The sequence below is a fragment of the Balaenoptera musculus genome, chromosome X (genome assembly GCF_009873245.2).
Source record: "Balaenoptera musculus isolate JJ_BM4_2016_0621 chromosome X, mBalMus1.pri.v3, whole genome shotgun sequence".
NCBI lineage: Eukaryota > Metazoa > Chordata > Mammalia > Artiodactyla > Balaenopteridae > Balaenoptera > Balaenoptera musculus.
The window spans coordinates 112,540,397-112,556,984 of NC_045806.1; the positions used below are offsets into that span (position 1 = coordinate 112,540,397).

The 16,588-nt window shown below is 39.5% G+C and overlaps 1 protein-coding gene across 1 annotated transcript in view; it reads left to right on the forward strand.

The window, feature by feature from the left end:
* The first annotated feature begins 1,959 nt into the window (after window positions 1–1,959).
* HPRT1 (hypoxanthine phosphoribosyltransferase 1) overlaps window positions 1,960–16,588 on the forward strand; it is a 33,076-nt gene continuing 18,447 nt past the window's right edge. Inside the window, exons 1-3 of the mRNA XM_036840578.1 lie at window positions 1,960–2,146; window positions 12,676–12,782; window positions 14,102–14,285. Of these exons, the coding sequence (XP_036696473.1) occupies window positions 2,120–2,146; window positions 12,676–12,782; window positions 14,102–14,285 (318 nt within the window). The 5' untranslated portion in view covers window positions 1,960–2,119. The remainder of the gene's footprint in view (window positions 2,147–12,675; window positions 12,783–14,101; window positions 14,286–16,588) is intronic.

Sequence of the window (16,588 nt, forward strand, 5' to 3'; positions counted from 1 at the left end):
CGCAGGCTCAGTAGTTGTGGTGCATGGGCTTAGCTGCTCCGTGGCATGTGGGATCTTCCCGGACCAGGGCTCGAACCCGTGTCCCCTGCATTGGCAGGTTGATTCTTAACCACTACACCACCAGGGAAGCCCTAGGATAAGTATTTATGCAGTGATAATTTTTTTTTCATAGAAATACAGATTTTGGTGGACCACAGCACCATGGTAAAAACAAGGTTTTTACTAAGCGAAGAAACGTGTGGAGCAGAAATATACTCAGAATTGGTTGTGGTACAGAAATAATTCCTCATTATGTCCACATAAGTGGATTACAAAACTGTTTCTGGAAAGTCAGGAGTGGGGCAGGGGAATCTTGGGTTATACCCATGCTTTCCTTATTTCTTCCCGCATGCAGATATTCTAGTAAAGATCGGTGGCATACGTAGCATATTTGACACCCAGAATGACAAAATTATACGAGAAAATTATTTTGTCTATCTGACAAAATTATTTTCTGTAATAATTAGTAAAAAACATTATTTTCTTGATTTCGTCTTTAGTTTTAAAACAATTAAAAATTTAAAAGAATACATTTCAATTTTAAATACATTGTCCAAATTCAGTAAAATATTTCATATATTAACCAGATTTTCACTTACCAAACAAAAGGATTACGTCTTGTAGACTGCATTCTGTTGGCTGTTTTAAATTTTAAACACAAGTAAAAGCTCCAAGTTGTCACCTAGAATGACAGGGTTGAAATAATGACTGTTTCTTTGTCTTTAAAGTCACAGGGCTTTCACCGTTTATTTCAAATCTCTGTTAAAATACAGGAGTATGTGGCACCATAGGGGCTGGAGAAAGAAACTGCAAGCCAGAAGCAAGCTGGAAGCGTTCTGAAGTGTTGGTATCTAATTTAGAAACCAGTGTGGGTGGCTGAGTCCGTTTGTGTCAGGGGCCAAATGTATAACCGAAAGTTCTCTGAATTAACTTCCCAGTGAAACAATGATTGTTAAAAGAATAAGTAATAAAAATGTGCTAATATGAACTTCAAAGCCTATATACCCAATGGAAATGCACTCTTGTTCACCAAAAGATATGTAAAAAAAAAGTTCATAGCACTATTTTTTAGAGAAAGAGACTGAAGCTCCGAGTTCAATGACTCGCCCCGTTTCACAAATCTCCTACCATCACACTTCCCTCAGTGGTCTTAATGGAGGCCACCAACTTTGTGCTGGGCACTGTGGTGGGTGCTGGAGCTACACAGATGAGCACGTTAGGAATGGAACAACTCTTATTTGCTTACCCGACCTATTGGAGAGTCGGGGAAGATTTTTTCCCCCATTTCCGTATCGGGAATTGTGGTGGCAAAGAATATAGATCAGCAAAGGCGATAGTTCCCATTTACTGACTGTGCACTGTCCTAAGTGCTGTACCATATATATATACATATGCATACACCATATACGTACACATCATCTTTAATCCTCAACGATCCTTGTTAATATCCCCATTTTACTGAGACGAAAAAGAGAGGCTCAGTGAGCCTGATTCGCACAAGGTCACAGAACAGTTAAGGGTTCCCCTCGGATTTGTACCCTTATCGGGCTGACTCTAGGGCTCTAGGTCTCAACTCTTATATCCAGTTAAAGATTTTTGTTAGAATCCGGCCACGAGTCAGGAAAATGGAAGCCGCAATGCAGTCCAAGGAACCTGAAGAGCCGGCGCCCAGTTTAGGGCCACTGGGAAGAAAGGAGGGCGGCGGCAGGTCTGGGAATTTGGGAGCCGTCTGGATGGGAGACTGAGGGAAAGTGGAAGAGAGGCTGAGCGGGAGTCTCCGCTTCTTCGGGAAGAAAATTCCCACGGCCACCTCGGGAGCGTGGAAACCCGCAGGCTCCCACGGGGGGGCGCGGGGAGCGCGCGGGCGGCTCTGGGCGGGGCCTCGGGGCGGAGCGGGGGCGGGGCCTGCTGCGCCTGGGCTCTTGGCGGCGGCGGCGGCGGCGGCGAAGAGCGCTCGGGCGGACCACTCTGCTTTCCCGCGCGGCGCCGCCTCCTGCCGCGCCTCCGCCTCCTGCTCGGCCCCGCCGCCGGCTTCCTCCTCCCCAGACTGCCCTCAGCCCGCGCGCCAGCCGGCTCCGTTATGGCGACCCGCAGCCCCAGCGTCGTGGTGAGCAGCTTGGCCCGCCAGGCCCGTGGCGGCGGCGGCCGGTCCCTGAGCCGCGGGGCCGCAGTGCGGGCTCGGGCCGGCGTGGCCCGGGGCCGGGGGGCGGGGGGCGGCCGCAGCCTCCTGGGTTCGGCCGCGCGTCACACCCGGGCGGCTGGGGGGATGGAACGGTGAGGTCGGGGTGGCCGCCTCTGATGAGCCCCGGGAAGGAGGGCTGCGTGTGGGAGGAGAGGGTGGAAATGGCGTTTTGGTTGACATGTGCCGCTTGCGAGCGTGCTATGGGGAGGGGCCGTGGGCCAGTTCGGGAATGATCTGGCGGGGTGAGGGTGGGAGCTTTCTTAGGAGGGGCTCTTCTCTGTCGGTCTGCGGTGTGTGGGTAAGGTCCTCGGGGCAGCTCCGTGAGAGGGCCCAGGAGCACGGAAACGACCACATGGGAGGCATGCGGGGACTGGTATTTTCACCTAGTTCTGCAAACATTGTAATGATTATTTGTGGGAATGCGCATTGCCTCATTGCATCCTCACGGCAGCCTTGGCAGCGGTAACCATGCCTACCTTTTTACACACGTAGAAAGTAGTTAGCCGATATTAGGTAGCTTTCCCACGGCCCAGAGGTAGCCAGGCCTCGTAATCAGATCTGCTTGAATCCGGATCCTATGCTCTTTGATGCTGCAGGGGACAAAAAATGCGAATCTGGTCCTTACCTTCAAGGACATTGGCACCATAATCCGTCTTTGGTATCCTGTCTCCAACCTCATTGGTTCTTTTCCTTGTTTCTCGAACAAGCCAAGCTGCTCCCTCCCCTTACCCTCCCTTTCTGATCACGCTTGCTAAAATAGCCAACCCTCTCTCAATAGTTAAATGCCTTAGCCTGCATTATTACTATTATTATTATTATTTTAGCAGTTACCTTATTACCTGTTGATTGTCTCGCCCACAAAAACATAAACTTTATAAGGGCAGGAATCACCGCTGTAACCCCAGCGCGTAGTACAGTGCCTGGCATGCAAGAAATTCTCAGTGATGGTCTGTTGGATGAATAAATTAAATAATTAACCACTTGAGCCCTAAAAAGGGAAGGGCTCTAGTTCATATTAGGCATTGTGACTTAAGGTAAAGAGCAGTGCTCTTAATGGAGTCTGGCCTGGGATCCTGCTTGCGTGGGTTATTTACTAGCTGTGTGGCCTTGGGTAACTACCTTTCTGGATTTAAGTGTCTTATGTATAACTGAGGTGCTAGCTACCTCATGGTGTTATTGAAAGGATAGCCGGTCTTTGTGAATGAACAACCTTTGCGTGGTCCCTGACTGGGAATAGTAACAATATCTATCGATGTGTTTACCTACATAGTCCTGTTTAGTCCTCAGAACAACCCTCTAACAAAAGTATGATTATTGTTTTACAGATGAGGAATCCTTGAAGCCTCAGTGAGAGGTTAAGTAACTTAACCTCTTAACATAACATACCCAGTGTCACACAGTTATTAAGAGGACCTCAGACTCAAACCTAGGTCTCTCTCAAGGGCCCATACACTTAAATGTTATGCTAATAGTAGGTACTCAACTGTTTTTATTCAGTTGCTGAGGAAGTTAGATGCTTTTAAGCTTTGGGGTCCAATGGCTGCACCAGCATACAGTGAATTATTTTTGCTAGAACTGGCTGTTAGTTTTGTTTGAACATCAAGATATTCATTGTGTTTTCGGTTTGCAAATTCCTGTTCCTTTTTTTATTTCCTTCCCAGAAATTGTCTTCATGTTAGCAGTGACGGACACTTAAATAGTGCTTACTGTGTGCTGGTTACTAAGCCCTTTACACATATTAACTGGTTTGATATTTATTAAAAAAAATTTTATGTGGCTCAGAGAGGTTAAGTAACTTTCCCAAGATTACCCAGCAATACTAGGATTTGAATCTAAGCTATCTGGCCCCAGAGTCTGCTCTTAACCTCTCCACTTTTAGGTTCATAGTGACAGTAGTAGATATTTATTTAGTACCTACTATGCTTTAGGCATTAAAGTAAATATTTTGCAACGTTGTCTAATATAACTGCCCTAAAGATACATAATAGGAGGGAGGGAGATAAACACTAGTATGACCTTGGAGGCACAGATGGGTGAACTATTGATAACTTGCCCAGTATCACTTAGATGAAATTGACCCGCAGATCTGCCTGATATGACCCATGCTACTTGTAACTATCTCTCTAAACTTCCAGGGTAAACTTGGACACACTTGAACAAAGAACAAGCTTCTGAATTTTTGCAAGCTATTGTGAAACATCAGATATACATTATGTGGATAAAATATCTTCTAAATTTCAGGATGGTAGTGCTAGAAATGTAACCCCTATTAACTGGACTTAAATCTTACCCTGCTAATAATTTTCACAGAATTGATAAAATAGTGCATTGTTTTGGTCCACAACCCTATCATTGTTATCATCAGGGTTTAGACTGACAATGTAGACCAAGATTATTCTTGGTGACCACCAAGAAATGGAGCAGTTGAGTTTGGGGGTTTCATTCTACAAATTGATTAACGTGACATGCATACTGTAGATTCATCTTAATTGTTTTCTGTCCATTTTTTGTATCTAGGTATCACAGAAAGTCCATAGGCAGGAGGTAGGAAAAAGACAAAAGGACCAACCAGATCAGCAGAGAAGAGGGGTCTCAGAGTTCTCTTTTAGATTTCTGTAGTTCACTAGGCAGTAACTGGGCCATGTCATTCTTTTCCCCTGTGAAGAGTTGCTAAAGATGTGCTAGTGTGCTCTTCTTCCTATCTGTAATTGTATATTGTGTGCGTTGGTCAGATTTATATGCTATAAAAGTGTCAACCACCATCATTAATACTGAGACTGGATTGTTATTTTCCTGCCAGTGGCTACCAAATTACTAACAAACATTTAGAATATCTTGCTACTAATAAGAATTCAAACAAACACTTCAAATTGCTATGAAACTACTATCTTCAGCACTGTGCTTCTGATAATTGATAGGCATTTATGTTTTGCCTAGAATTAACATGCCTGTCATTCCACTGTGCACACTGGAAAGGAAAGATGATAGTGTTAGATAGTAGTTATGGGCCCGCTTACGTAGAAGCAGGTAATAATTTATCCCTGAGTTGAATAGAATGCTGATTTTAATTCTTGTAACCCTTAGATTCTTGTAAACCTTTTAATTCTTTTCACATTTAGGGATAAATGCATCAGTAGTTAATAATTTGGGTCTTATGATATCCTGAGTTATCACAAATTATCCCAAGGGGATGACACATCTGCTTTGGTGTTTTTTTGAGAATTTTAAAGTGTCTGAATATAAAAGGTAAAAATATTGCCACCTAGCCATTTCTGCCCATTCTAGAAGCTTGGAATTATTGTTGGTTACTAGGAATAAAATAAAATGTATTTTATCTATTACTGTGCATCTTTTAATTCATATTTTAAGACTCGCTTCCTCACTTCCATTTAGTCTTGTTTGGACCCAGGAACATTGTCATTTTTTGACCACAAACGGGCTTAAGCAATCCTCCTCACAGATGATGAATTGATGTTGCATGTGTTGTCTTAGCTCGAGTTAATTTCCTTGCTTACTGTAATTTTAGATAGTATATCTCTGTAATTAGACATGTGTAAACCACAAAATTTTTCATGTATGAAAACCATTATTATCGATGTGACACATAATTATTAAGAATTTGCGGCTTCAGTTTTACTGGAAAATAAAATTATTTTGGTAATTTATGATAGCAAAAGATTGACTTTGGTTCTAGACAAAAGATATATAGTAATGTTACATTTCTCAATAATCTTTCATATTAATAAAAGTGCCTTGGGGCTTCCCTGGTGGCGCAGTGGTTGAGAGTCTGCCTGCCAATGCAGGGGACACGGGTTCGAGCCCTGGTCTGGGAGGATCCCACATGCCGCGGAGCAACTAGGCCCGTGAGCTACAATTGCTGAGCCTGCGCGTCTGGAGCCTGTGCTCCGCAACAAGAGAGGCCGCGATAGTGAGAGGCCCGCGCACCGCGATGAGGAGTGGCCCCCGCTCGCCGCAACTAGAGAAAGCCCTCGCACAGAAACGAAGACCCAACACAGCCATAAAATAAATAAATTAATTAATTAATTTAATTAAATTAAAAAAAAAGTGCCTTGTAGATTTTACCATTAACAAGTATATTACAGATAGGTTAGAATTTGAGAGCTATGTTTTAAAGCTCTGAGGAGATGCAGTCAGATTTCGGAACTGTCTGGGTAAATGGTAAGTAACTGAGAGCTATTAATAACCTATCCTTTGGCCATTTCTGGCTAAACTGGAAATCCGAGTAGGAAAGGTGGATCTGCAGAGAAACCACATTTCATTTGTTTACCACTTCCAGCCCCTCCAGGGCTCTGCCCCAAATATTTTGGGATTGGGCCCTCCCCAAAGCCATCCAGGACCTTCTTTGCGATCTTTAGCCATTTTATGTTAAGTTCATATGTTGAAGCTCTAACCCCCAATGTGATGGTATTTGGAGATGGGGCCTTTGGAAGGTAATTAGGATTAGGTATGGTCATGAGGGTGGGGCCCTGGTCTTTTAAGAAAGACACCGGAGAGTTCCCAGCCCCAGCGCTCAGCACACAGATAGCTAGGAGAAGATGGCTGCCTACAAGCCAAGAGAAGAGGCGGCAGAATGAGACCTACTTTGCTGGCCCCTTGATTTTGGACTTCCCAGACTACAGGACTGTGAGGAATAAATTACTGTTGTTTAAGCCCCCCGGTCTACAGTATTTTGTTGTGGCAGACTAATGCAGTTCTTTTAGAAGGTGTTGGTAATAACCACGTGCTTAGACATGCAACACCAAGTCACAAATAATAAAACAGATGTGATTTATACTCATATATAAAGTTGGGCATTGCTATTGCCTAGTTGATTTAGAAGGCTGTGCTAATTCAGTATCAGAGGCGTGCCAGTCTAATTTACTCAGTTTATATCCAGGCAACAGAATATAATGACTACTTTAAGCTTGATATTGCTTTAGGAGGGAGTCATTGGTGCTGGCTGACCTTGGGTTCCATGTTTATCTTTAGTGTGTATAACCGCTTTTGATAATCACACATTTGTGAGCTTGTGAAGTTAGATTTGGTACAGGTTATAAGCTTTAATGTGCTGTATAGTTAGTTGTATGTGTATATGTCTTTTCCATTAGATTATATGCTCTTTGAAGGCTCTAAATTTATAACCTTTGTATCCCCCTACAAAATCTATTGCATAGTACCTTAATCAAGGTGGATGCTGAATGCATTTTTATGTAATTAAACATATTGCAATCCCTTCCTGTCAAAGTACCCACTGGATTGTTAACTAATCCATGTTAGATGGGGTTAATTAATACCAGATATTAACCAATATCAGATGGAACAAATAAGGGCTGATAAGATTAAAGGCCACCAAGTATATTTCTGTCTAGCTCTTCTAGAGAATTGAGATTATTAGGCCTGTTTAATATGAAGCTTTGGTGCTTGGGATGATTAAAACAAATTCCTGTCTATTGAATTATATCTTCTGTTATTTCTTATTATCAGTGGTCTAGGTGCAAGCAAGGCTTCTGAGTGAGAGTTTGAGTACCCTCCTAAACTCCCATAATACTTTTTCTGTATTTTTAAAATAGTTTCACACTGTCTTATGGTTATTCATGTATATGTCATATCTTCTACTACACTGTAAGCTCTTTGAGGGTACTTGTGTCAAACTTATCTAATCCTCTCTAGTATGTACAACATAGTAGGTACTCAATAAATATTTGAGTGTTAGTGATAAGAATTACAGGTTCTGAATAAGGTCCTCACCATTTAAAAATTACTATTCTAATACATACTTGATCATTAAATATGAATTTTTGAAACTTGGATTTTTCATTAATGTAAAATTGAGAAAAAGTGATGTTGGTGCCTTGTTATCATTTAAATAAATTACTTCCTGTTTAACTTTATTTGAAACATACACAAGTACACATATTAGTATAATGAACCCTCATGTAGTCCTTGCCCAGTTCTGACAATTATCTTTGCATGGCCAAATCATACGTTTCTTAAATTAGGACCCCCATAAATACACCCCATGTATTTATATTGAATTATAACAAAGTTGTGAATTTATGCCTAAAGTACCTCAAGTGATACAGGTTTTATGAATCCTTATTTTTGCCTTTTGGGAAGAGTTATATTGACATGTTTTTTTTTATCTTGAAATAACATATCAACCCTTTTACACTGAATGTGATATATAAATCTAATAGTATCGATTGAAAATAAAACCTTTTGAATTGGAAAAGAATTTTTTTTAATTAAAAAACATTTATTTGCCACGCCACACGGCTTGTGGAATCTTAGTTCCCCAACCAGGGCCCTCAGCAGTGAAAGCGCGGAGTCCTAACCACTGGACCGCTAGGGAAGTCCCTGAATTGGAAATTAATTTGGCGTGTTGACAGAGAGAGAATTCCTATTTGGGAGGTACATCCGTGCTGGTCTGTCTGTGTTAAACTGCATGTTTGGGATGAACTCTGGGCAGAATTCACATTGGCTTTGATTGAGACAGACAAGACTCTTGAAGTTCTTAGGCTGCCTGCAAAACCCATAGCCAGGCACTGAGCCATTTTCACAGAACCAGTAGGCTTTATAAGTGTTGCATGTTTCAGAGAGTCCTGGGTGGGTCCTGGTTTATGCTTGTGGCAGAAGCAGTGAGTAACTGGGAGGAAGGGGTGAGTAAGTCTCAGGGAAGCCATTTTGGCGTTCCGGATCTTGACTTTAAAGCACTATGAAATGGTACGTTTCATTCTTGTCAGGTAATAGCAGATCTGTTCTGATGAGCCTGATATCACTGTTTATCCTCTCGTAGCATCTAGCAAGGTCTAGCTCTTCTTTTCCCAGAACTTTTAACTAAATTTCAGTTTATAAAATTTAGAAAAGTAATGCTTGCTTGTTATGAAGCATTATAAAAGTAATGCTTGCTTGAAATACTCTTGTAGGTGACACAAATGTCCTAGTCCCATTCTTTTTTTTCTTTTTTTTAACATCTTTATTGGAGTATAATTGCTTTACAATGGTGTGTTAGTTTCTGCTTTATAACAAAGTGAATCAGCTATACATATACATATATCCCCATATCTCTTCCCTCTTGCATCTCCCTCCCACCCTCCCTATCCCACCCCTCCAGGTGGTCACAAAGCACCAGCTGATCTCCCTGTGCTATGCGGCTGCTTCCCACTAGCTATCTATTTTACATTTGGGAGTGTATATATGTCCATGACACTCTCTCACTTCGTCCCAGCTTACTCTTCCCCCTCCCCGTGTCCTCAGGTCCACTCTCTACGTCTGTGTCTTTATTCCTGTCCTGCCCTTAGGTTCAGAACCATTTTTTTTATTTTTTAGATTCCATATATATGTGTTAGCATACGGTATTTGTTTTTCTCTTTCTGACTTACTTCACTCTGTATGACAGACTCTAGGTCCATCCACCTCTCTACAAATAACTCAATATCGTTTCTTTTTATGGCTGAGTAATATTCCATTGTATATATATGCCACATCTTCTTTATCCATTCATCTGTCGATGGACACTTAGGTTGCTTCCATGTCCTGGCTATTGTAAATAGAGCTGCAATGAACATTGTGGTACTCTTTTGAATTATGGTTTTCTCAGGGTATATGCCCAGTAGTGGGATTGCTGGGTCGTATGGTAGCTCTATTTTTAGTTTTTTAAGGAACCTCCATACTCCCATTCTTTTTATAGTAAATGTCTTCGAAATAAGCCTGATGACAATGTTTAGCAGATACATTAGTACTTCACCTTAGAGGACCTGGCATAATCTTTTGTCCCTCAAAATAGGATTTTTTTCCTGCATATGAAAGTAATACATGTTACTTAAAAAACAAATCAATATTGACTTCGCACCTCGTGCCGAGCGAGTGCCTGTGCCCAATGTGCTGCTGGAGCTTGCCTGCGGGCACGTCCCAGTCCACCTGCCCGAATCAATGCCGGACTCCTGGCCATGCGCTCCAAGCGGAAGCGGTGCACAGCTACTCCCAGTCTGACACGACGGTACTTGAAATTCCACTAAAGTCTGGAAAACTCAGAGCTCTTGGGACTGAAAGAGAGATGACGTGAACCTCAAATTTCTTAGAATATAATTATCAATTCTGTGAATAATAAATGTATCTTAAATATATATTTTAAAAATTTATTGAAAACCAAGCTACTTGTCCTTAAGCACCTAATACAGTGCTGACTGAAGGAGGAGGTACTCAATAGATATTAACTGATGTGGTGAGATTTAATTATGGTTTGACCAATATTTCTTGCAAACTGCCAAAGTTCATGTCATCAGCTTCTTGAATGTGATTTGGAAGATACTTAGTCTTGAATGTCATGTGAGACAGAGTATTATAATTGTGGTTTGTGTCTTTGAATAAGCTTTAAATATAATGCTGAGTGGGAATTATAAATCAACTATAATTTTTTTAAAAAGTGAAATTGGCAGTGGGAAAAAAAAAAAGAAGTCAAAGTATAGAAAGTGGCAGGTCCCCACTTCTTACAGTTGACTATTGTTTGGTATATTCTTCCATACCCACCCTTTCTTTCTTCCTCTCTCCCTCTCTCTCCTGTTTTTTTAATTTTTTGTATTAAAATTTTTTTGTTTGTAGTTTTTGTTTTTTTTTTTAAACATCTTTATTGGAGTATAATTGCTTTACAATGGTGCGCCAGTTTCTGCTTCATAACAAAGTGAATCAGTCATACATATACATACGTTCCCACATCTCCTCCCTCCTGTGTCTCCCCCCCCCCACCCTCCCCATCCCACCCCTCCAGGCAGTCACAAAGCACCGAGCTGATCTCCCTGTGCTATGCGGCTGCTTCCCACTAGCTATTTTACATTTGGTAGTGTATATATGTCCATGCCACTCTCTCACCCTGTCACATCTTACCCCTCCCCCTCCCCATATCCTCAAGTCCATTCTCTAGTAGGTCTGTGTCTTTATTTCCGTCTTGCCACTAGGTTCTTCATGACCTTTTTTTTTTCCCTTAGATTCCATATATATATGTTAGCATACTGTATTTGTTTTTCTCTTTCTGACTTACTTTACTCTGTATGACAGACTCTAACTCCATCCACCTCACTACAAATACCTCCATTTCATTTCTTTTTATGGCTGAGTAATATTCCATTGTATATATGTGCCACATCTTCTTTATCCATTCATCCGATAGATTTGGTTTTAATATATCGTAAAATTTCCCCATACTTTTCACATATATGTATAAAAACACATACTACCACAAATAATTTATAAGAAAGACTTGATATTTTTAAAAAGCAATATGTACTCACTGAAGAAAATTTGGAATATATAGTATAAAGAGCTAAATAAAATCGCTGTAACTCCCCTCCCCAAGGCAAAAGTTTTTTATGACTTTGTTATATTTTTTCTGTGTTTATAGGTCTATTATATAATTATAAAACTGTAATCATAGTACATTTTACCACCACAGGTACCACATCATCAGTGTTATTAAACATTTTGCATTACAGGGACTGGACATACCAAGACGACCAGTATGTGGTCCTACTCAAACAATCTTAGAGTATCTACTATGAAGGCACCTCATGAGTTGATTATAACAATCTCAGACTTCTAGAAGTTTGGATTTTTAAGGAATCACTTAGCTTTTTTTGGTGATTTTTTTTTCCTACTGTGAGATGAGAGAGACTCTTTGGGTTTGAGGTGGGGAACAGCAGTTTTTCTTGTTCACTGTGATATTTTAACTTGTTAGACTACACTGTATTAAACATTTTTTACTAAATTTTCAAACATATGCAAAAGTCGGGAGAATAATATAATGGATCCCCATATACTCATCACACGTTTATAATGTTATCAAGATTTTGCCACATTTGTCTTAGCTCTTTAAAGTTTTTCTTTTACTCTGCTGAACTAAAGAAAATTTCATATCATGTCATTTTACTTCTGTAATCTTTTTTTTAAAATTAATTAATTAATTTATTTATTTAAAATTTTTTTTTTTGGCTGTGTTGGGTCTTCGTATCTGTGCGAGGGCTTTCTCTAGTTGCGGCGAGTGGGGGCCACTCTTCATCGCGGTGCGCGGGCCTCTCACTATCGCGGCCTCTCTTGTTGCGGAGCACAGGCTCCAGACGCGCAGGCTCAGCAATTGTGGCTCACGGGCCTAGTTGCTCCGCAGCATGTGGGATCTTCCCAGACCAGGGCTCGAACCCGTGTCCCCTGCATTGGCAGGCAGACTCTCAACCACTGCGCCACCAGGGAAGCCCTACTTCTATAATCTTAACTATTCATCTCTAAAACATGTGGTTGATTTCTTATATAACTACAGTTCATTATCATACCTACGAAATTACAGAAAGTTCTTGATATCTCATACCTAAATTTCTGTGATAGGCTAAGGTTTTTAAACGTCTAAATCCAATCAAGTGTTTGTATCATGAAATGCTCTCGTTGAAACAGCCATATTTCTTTTTCAGATTAGTGATGATGAACCAGGTTATGACCTAGATTTATTTTGTATACCTAATCATTATGCTGAGGATTTGGAAAAGGTGTTTATTCCTCATGGACTAATTATGGACAGGTTAGTACGATCTTAAACTGAAATTTTGTTTTTTTCTTATATTAATTTCAAGTGTCAGCAGCTGTTTTAAGTAATTGATGTTTGAACATGAACTAGGCCAGCTTGTCACATAATAGATGCTTTCTGTTTTAAAAGCCCTCTTGACAAAAAAAGGGAGGAAGGGAGAGCTTACTAATTACCCAGTATAAGTCATGGTATACTGGGAATCTGTAGGGAGTAGAATAAAGTAAATATTGAAGGGAGATTGGAAGAATGAACTCTAGGCACAAAGTCTTTGATTTCTCAACCCTGAACAGGGTAATGGACTGGGGCTGAATCACGGGAAGACAAGGTCAGATTTTGATGATTATGCACGTCTAGCTTGAAAATTTCCCGTTAAATGAATTGCAGTGAAAAACTTTACTTGTTATTTAAATGCTTGCCTTGTGTGTCTGGCTGTTGTTTTTTATTTTAAAATTATAATATCAGTATTATAACTCTATTCTAATATAGCTATATTCTAGAATTCTAAAATATTCTAACTATAGAGGCTTAAACAAGAAGAGTAAAGTTCTCTCAGCCTGCTGTACACATTTCCTCCCTATACATTGGCCATGTACATATACTATATATTTTAACACATGGGTATTACTATCATATAGGTCTAAAATTTTTTGGGCATTTTTTCATATTAATACATCCAGAACTATCTCATATATTTTAAAGGTTGCATGGCATTCCATTTTCTGGCTGTACCATAATTGATTTAACCAGTTCCTTATTGATAGATGCAAGATGTCTCCATTATTTTGCTTTTGCAGATCATACTAGAAGGGAACATCCTTTTATAGATGTTTGGGCAGTTGCTCAAATTTATCCACGGGGAAATTTTGTGACAAGGGGAAGGTGTTTCTTGAATGTTTTGATACTGCCAAATTATCCTCCAAAAAGTTTATATTAATTTGTACTCCCAATGGTATTTTAAAATTTATGATAGATGTAACAGTACACTTGGATTTTGAAGGTTTTTGAAATTTTTATCTTCGCTTTATGAGCAAGGATATTATACTTCATGGGGGCAAAGGATGTGTTTTGTCGAAGTTTAATCTTTTTTTTTTTTTTTTAATGCTTGGCTGCACCTCGCAGCTTTCGGGATCTGAGTTTCCCAGACCAGGGATCGAACCTAGGGCCGCAGCAGTGAAAGTGCCTAGTCCTAACCACTGGACTGCCAGGGAATTCCCCTGGAAGTTTAATCCTTAAGGGATGTTTGTTGTAAAGTTTAAATGTTCCTTTTATAATATAATTTAATTTCTATTAAATTCTTGATTTTATTTCTGTAGGACCGAACGGCTGGCTCGAGATGTGATGAAGGAGATGGGAGGCCATCACATCGTGGCCCTCTGTGTGCTCAAGGGGGGCTATAAATTCTTTGCTGACCTGCTGGATTACATCAAAGCACTGAACAGAAATAGTGATAGATCTATACCTATGACTGTAGATTTTATCAGACTGAAGAGCTACTGTGTAAGTATATTTAATGCATGTTTAAAATAAACATGGCATTTTTATTATATGTATCCTATATGTATGAGCTTTAACTGGTTATATATAAATTCCATTTGCTTATAACTTTTATACAACTAAAGAACCAAAATTGATCTACATAATAGCTAAAAACAAAACCATATGAATTCTAAAATTCAAATTAACATTAATTTGACGTGAAGGACTGTGCTTTGCTGAAATAAAAAACAAAACAAAACAAAAAACCGATGGCAACTGTAGGTTTTCCTGTATGTTTTTGAAGCTCTGCAAACTACACTTACATGTTCATTTTACTTGGTTAGAGTGAGATTTTCTGATATATTCCCTAGTACTGTATATACTGTGAATATTGTCTTTTTCAAACTAGTCACCTATACTTATTTTAAAGGTTCTTTGGTTTAGTTTAGTTTTGTTTTGTTTTGGATTTTGAAAAACCCGTTTTCGGAATTGCTCTTGGGACTTGGGGGATATACTCTTTTGACTGTACTTACTGGTGGCAGATGTCCTCTCTGGAGCTAGATTGACTTGCGGGGGAGTCGTATTTGGAGTTAGGTGTGCGTAATAAGGTGGGTCAACGGTTGTCTCTTAGAAAGCGTGAATGGAGCGAGAGCATTAGCACATTTAAAAGACCACTTTTGAGTCACAGTCGCTCTGTCTGTGTCACACAATCTCAAATGCTTCAGAATATTGACACTTGTGGGGTGAACCAAAATCCATGTCATCTTTACACATGAATTTCATCATCCACAATTTCTTTGATCGTGTGAATGTTTGATTTTTATTACTTCATAGTGTTGCTTTTTTTCTGGTTGCGTGTTGTCATTGTAGTTCCCGAGAGTTACTGTTTTCCTTAAAAATAGGATTTTTCCTAGCTTCTTCAAGGATTAGAATGAATGTCTGATCTTTGCTCTTTCATGAATCAGTATTGTAGTGCATCTTTGTAGAAACTTGGCTTATGTTTACATTTTCATTGAGAATAAGACCACTTATCTACATTTAACTTTCAGCCTCCATTCTCTTCGTTAATCATCTATTTGACCCAAGTCTTTGACCTTTTTGCCATTTTCATCAGTCCTGTGGGTGATTGGACAGCCATTTAAGTATTATCATAGACATTTTCCCTATCCTGTTAAAACCCTTTGTGCTCATATATCATGACATTACTTCATACTCATAAGCTCCTTTTAACTTGTCAAAGTCTCACTTGAATTAAAGACTTGCTTAAATACAAAATTTGGATTTTTACTCAACAGAAGTTATTTATTTTGCTGATTTACACTAAGATTTAATTCTAGGCAGTATAGCTGCCCAGACTTTAATATGTTGTTGCTTAGAGGCAAAACATGGGCTTACAGTCCAGGGTGTGATTTCTCTGTTTGGTCTTCTTAAGCACCGCCCCCCCTGCCCCCCACATGTGCACATAAAAGTCAATTTTGTTACTTTATGACTTATACTTCATTGCTCTGGGGACTTGTGCAGAATGTTCTTTCTTTGAAAAGAAAGCTCATTAAAAAACTGAGAGGAGTTTAATATTTTCTTTTTAAGAGTATTTTATAGTTATAGAGCAATTTTGAAGCGGTAGAAACACTTTGACATTTTAATTCCATTTTCTACTTTTAGTTTTTTTCCTATTAGTTGTTTTTTATTTTTATTTTTTTGTTTGTTTGTTTTTGGCCACGCTGCGTGGCATGCAGGATCTTAGTTCCCCAACCAGGGCTCGAACCTGTGCCCCCTGCAGTGGAAGCGTGGAGTCTTAACCACTGGACTGCCAGGGAAGTCCTAGTTTTTTTCCTATTAGTTTCAGATCTTAGAGGATTGTTAAGCTGAACTCCTCAACTGATAAAAAGTGTTGGAACCTTCAACATGATTAAAGCAAACATTTAGGTAAATTTTCACGTAGAGAAAAAAATATCTGTTCTGTTTTATGTGAAATTCTGTGTAGATTTACTACTAAACAATACAAATTAGGAAAACCATATACTTTCTGTTGATTTGAAGTAACATTTCTACCCTATTTAATAATTCATCAGCTTGTTGTGGAAGATATTCCCATGTGCCTATAAAAAAACCAGGCAATTTAATTTGATATAATCATAAAATGGGAATTTAAAATTGTTTGCAGCATCAGTAACATTGATGTTAATGCAGTTTTACATGTTGATCTTGACCAGTTTGAAACAGTGAATTAAACATTAACTGATCTGTACTTATCCTATAGAAATGCTCCATGAACTATTAAATGTTCCCAGAATATATAGTCATAATAATATTAACACACCCCA